Here is a 4025-nt window from a genome sequence, read left to right on the forward strand (position 1 = left end):
GGCGAGACGTGCGCATAGCAATATCGATCGCCGGGCGGTCACATCTTGCCACACGCTCGAATTGGGCGGTAGGCCGGCCTAAGACAACGATTTTTAATAATTAATTACTCGTTAACTATTACGAAAATTGTAAAATGGTACAGGACTTTTCCGTTCATCTCGATCCGTTCTACCTTCTCAAAAATTTTGTCGGATATGGAAAGACTCACCCTGTAGATATCGTAACTCAGCAAAGCTGGCAATATTTGTGCGATTTATCACACAAGACCGGCAATAAAAATGCACAATGACAATGCGATTAAAGCGGCCGATACTTTGTACTTTCCGAGAGGCAAATTGTCGAAAATGCGTCCAGCCTCAGTGAGAGTCTAAGCGGTAAGTAGGCGACGGCGATGCCGGCAATCAAGTAACAAGTTAATTATGTCGATAAAATTGCGAAAGGTCAGGTTTGATCGCGACGCTTTAAGAAGTGACGTGGAATGAAAAAGTTTCGTATTTAATAATAACCGTCGCGTTGTAAAGAGAGAAAGAGAGAGATATATATAAAGAGTCGCAACGGATAGGATGTGCAGCGTACCTCGAGAAATCGTGCGAAGGCCGGCTTCGCTTGGCACGTTGTTTTTATCGCCTTCCTCGCGGACTTCCAATTGTCCAGAAACAGGGTGTACGTCTCCAGCACCACTGGCTTCGTGAACTATAAAGCGACACGAGCTCTTTATGTCTTTACATACCGATGAATATGTATGTTGTGCGCGAAACGCAATTCTACGTCCAATAAAAACGTTATTTTAAAAAACGGTCAATTTATTATCCAAGCCCTCGTAAGTCAGAAATAAATTATGATAATACTCGAATGAAAATATGCGCGGCGGTGCCGTCTCGATGTTCAATTTAAATGCATTTCGCTGTTTCATCTAAAATGTCCGAGTCGGATTATTTTGTGACGTTACGTATTTTGTTAAAGGTTTACTTCGTGAAAACGTAAGCGTGGCGCATGTTTGGTTTTATTTTTAAATAATCAATAAAAGGCTTAAATCCGTTTCTGGTGTGACACGTTCAAATGCGGGGCGCGCAAATTCGCGGACGATGAGAACTTGCTAAGGCTTACCCTGCCTATCGAATAATAATAGGACAAGTTTGTAGTTACGCGAAGTTGGCGCTGTCAAAATTTATTCTGTCTGCAATATTAATCGCGCGCCGAATTCCAATACGCCAGAATTAATTCGCGGCTGACAAAGCCAAAGCGGGAACGAATTTCGTCTCACACGTTGTGTCTTGCTTTTTAGAAGAAAAAAAAAATAATCCTGAAATATCGCGGATCGACCGCTGCAAATTTACTCGTTACATGACGCGCGGGAGAAAAATGCGAAACGCAAATAAATGCGTGTCCAAAGATAAAAGTATTCCGTGTTTATGTAAGGGGTGGTGTGGCCGCGACGTTGGCCGGTGAACGGTACGCGCCGCGAATTAACTGTACGGTATCTGTCGATTCCGCCGGCGTCCCGGGAATCTTAACGGCAAAGGAAAACGGATACTGTTGCGCGTTGTAATTTATTACGTGTCCGGCCGGAGATATTTGCGCACCTAGTAACAATGTGAACTCACCACATCGAGGAAGACGTCGCCGATCGTCTGCCTGAGTTCCCAGGTATCCAGTCGCCTACGCAACTCCTCCAAGAATACCTCGTGATGACTGAGAAGCGCAGGGATCTACAATACACGCGTATTTCCCTTCGACAACTTTATCTTTGATTGATCGACGCATAATCGAATAATACTTTACACGAGGGATCACGTCGGAAATCTAAGAATCGATTAAAACGCAGATGCATCAAGCGTCTGACAGGTGGAAGGCTAATAATACATTTTTAACATTACGTCGGATTGTTACATGTTTTTCGATAAAGAAAAATATGGAGGAAAGTATGCGACAAGCTCCCAATGTGAGGTAGCAGGGTTTCTGCCAAAATGCGACTCGCGTGATTAGAAACAATCTTGAAATTTTTGCGGGATTTCTTTGCGGTAGGACGTCAATTATTTAATTATTTTTGCTGAAACACACTTGGAAAATCTCCGAAGTAAAACGGAAATCATATACACGTGTACAAAATAATAGGCATCATCTGTTGGTTCTACCGTGAATTTATTGCCCTCGGAGTGAAATGTGTTCAGCGGAAAATTCATCGTTGAATCGCGTAAACGTTGCGAAAAAAGATTTGCGATTGAATTTGGACGTTGACAGCCTACTATCTCATATTAAAAGTCTATCCCATAATAGAGAACTTTCCTCTATAATTCCTATTAAAAGATGACGAGAGACTAGTAATATAAAAATATCAATGTAATCAGCTCATTGCTAGTTTTATGCTAATATTAAACTTTATAATCCTACTAAGCTTCTTTTGGCTTCAATAAAAGTATCGTGTATTATAGTAAATGCACTCTTTAGATCCCAATTATTATTTTAATAACACCCACACATATTCTAATGTAACGTAAATGTCATTGATATCCAATGAATTAAATATCATTGCAATTAAATGTCAAATGATAAACTATTAACGATCTCCTCTTACTTTCCGACATGACTCATTAATAATTAATAGGTATACGGCAATTTGCTGATCGGTTCTCGACGAATTTGAAAGAATCGAGCGGAACGATTCCCCGGTCGATGCCGTTCACTGTTTGAGCGGGATCGATCAACTTCGCGGTTATATCTTGGATCTTAAATCTTCGGTCGGTCGGAAGATCGTAAAGCCCTCCTCCGCCTGTATACAACTCGACGCGGCATTTAAAATATAACCCCGCGAAGAGAGAGGAGTTCCTCGGTTCCGCGGAACTTCCCGGATGTTGAATTACAGCCCGCCGACGAGGCATAGATTTATGTGCGCGGAATAAGTGCGACGTACACACTTTTAACGGCAAAAATAACGAGAACAGTCTCGCCTTATATGCCCGATACATCACAGCCTACCTGATAAAATATCTCGTCGACTGTCCCGGCGTCCACCAGACCGGCATTTTCGGGACTCTTCAGGGGCTGTAGGTATTTCTGAAACGCATATCAAAGACATTGTGTTCGTATTCTCATGCGGCAATAGTCTTTTTAGTTATTACGGTTTTTTTTATTAAAGCAGCTACAAACGTATAGAGAGAGAGAGAGAGAGAGAGAGAGAAAAAGAATCTGTTGACTTTTCGCAATCAATAGTGTCGTTTTAAAGAGGCAAAAGAATTTGTGTATTAAATTGTCTGCAGTCATTCGCGAGCGAAACAGAATTCGCAATAATAATTTTCCTTTGGCTTTGCCGTTGCTTAAGCTTAAGAAGATCTACATTATATAACAAAGTGCTTGCACGCGCAATCACGGCGGACCTTCGGATTCAATTCCGCGTCCTTCGACGGGGCGCGAGCTTTAAACGTTAGAACTTCAATGCCGCGAGTCGAGAAATGAATTCAATTCAATTAACGCCAACGCGTTGATACCGTAATCGAGCCCGGGGCAAAAAATATGCCCCGCGGTTTATTTGTACGCTGATAGTTCCCTTCCTATTATTTTTCTAGATCGCGTCGGCAACGTGAAACACGAGGGGCCCCCCTTCGTCGTCGGGCCCAAGGACGCCGTTAAATAATCAGCAAACGTGCCGACAACGGTTCCCGTTGTGCGGCGGCCGCCTTGTTTATAAAATATGACAATCAAGCCGGCCGTACGCTCCGTTACGGTGACGCTTAAATTCCGCGGGCGTAACGCGCCGGTTAAAAATCGCCACGGCAGAACTCCGAAGGAACCGGCACGCCCAATTTTGGACGTGTAAACGATAAAGACACGTCCTGGGTTTTAATCCCATGCATTCGCCCGTGATCCAGATGACCCAGTATGATAGCAATGAAAAATTATCACTACACACGTATACGCCTTTCGATTAAGAATACACGTTTCTGTAATCTAACGTTATTAAATTTGTTCCCTTTTTGGGGAGAAAGTAACACGTGTCTGTTCAATGTAATTATTGCGCGCTTGTTCA

General features: G+C 42.8%; 1 protein-coding gene across 5 annotated transcripts in view; it reads right to left on the minus strand.

The window, feature by feature from the left end:
• LOC105563639 (rho guanine nucleotide exchange factor 17) overlaps positions 1-4025 on the minus strand; it is an 81653-nt gene that overhangs the window by 13195 nt on the left and 64433 nt on the right. For all 5 annotated transcript variants that reach the window (XR_001009053.1, XM_012015391.1, XM_012015390.1 and 2 more), the window contains exons 10-12: positions 2978-3055; positions 1606-1710; positions 578-694 (exon numbers count right to left, since the gene is read on the minus strand). Coding sequence is in view for 4 of the 5 variants with exons in the window: in XM_012015391.1 (XP_011870781.1) it covers positions 578-694; positions 1606-1710; positions 2978-3055 (300 nt within the window). In the remaining variant the exon portion in view is untranslated. The remainder of the gene's footprint in view (positions 1-577; positions 695-1605; positions 1711-2977; positions 3056-4025) is intronic.

This window comes from Vollenhovia emeryi, unplaced genomic scaffold (assembly GCF_000949405.1).
Source record: "Vollenhovia emeryi isolate VEMERY1.0 unplaced genomic scaffold, V.emery_V1.0 DF939173.1, whole genome shotgun sequence".
Lineage (NCBI taxonomy): Eukaryota > Metazoa > Arthropoda > Insecta > Hymenoptera > Formicidae > Vollenhovia > Vollenhovia emeryi.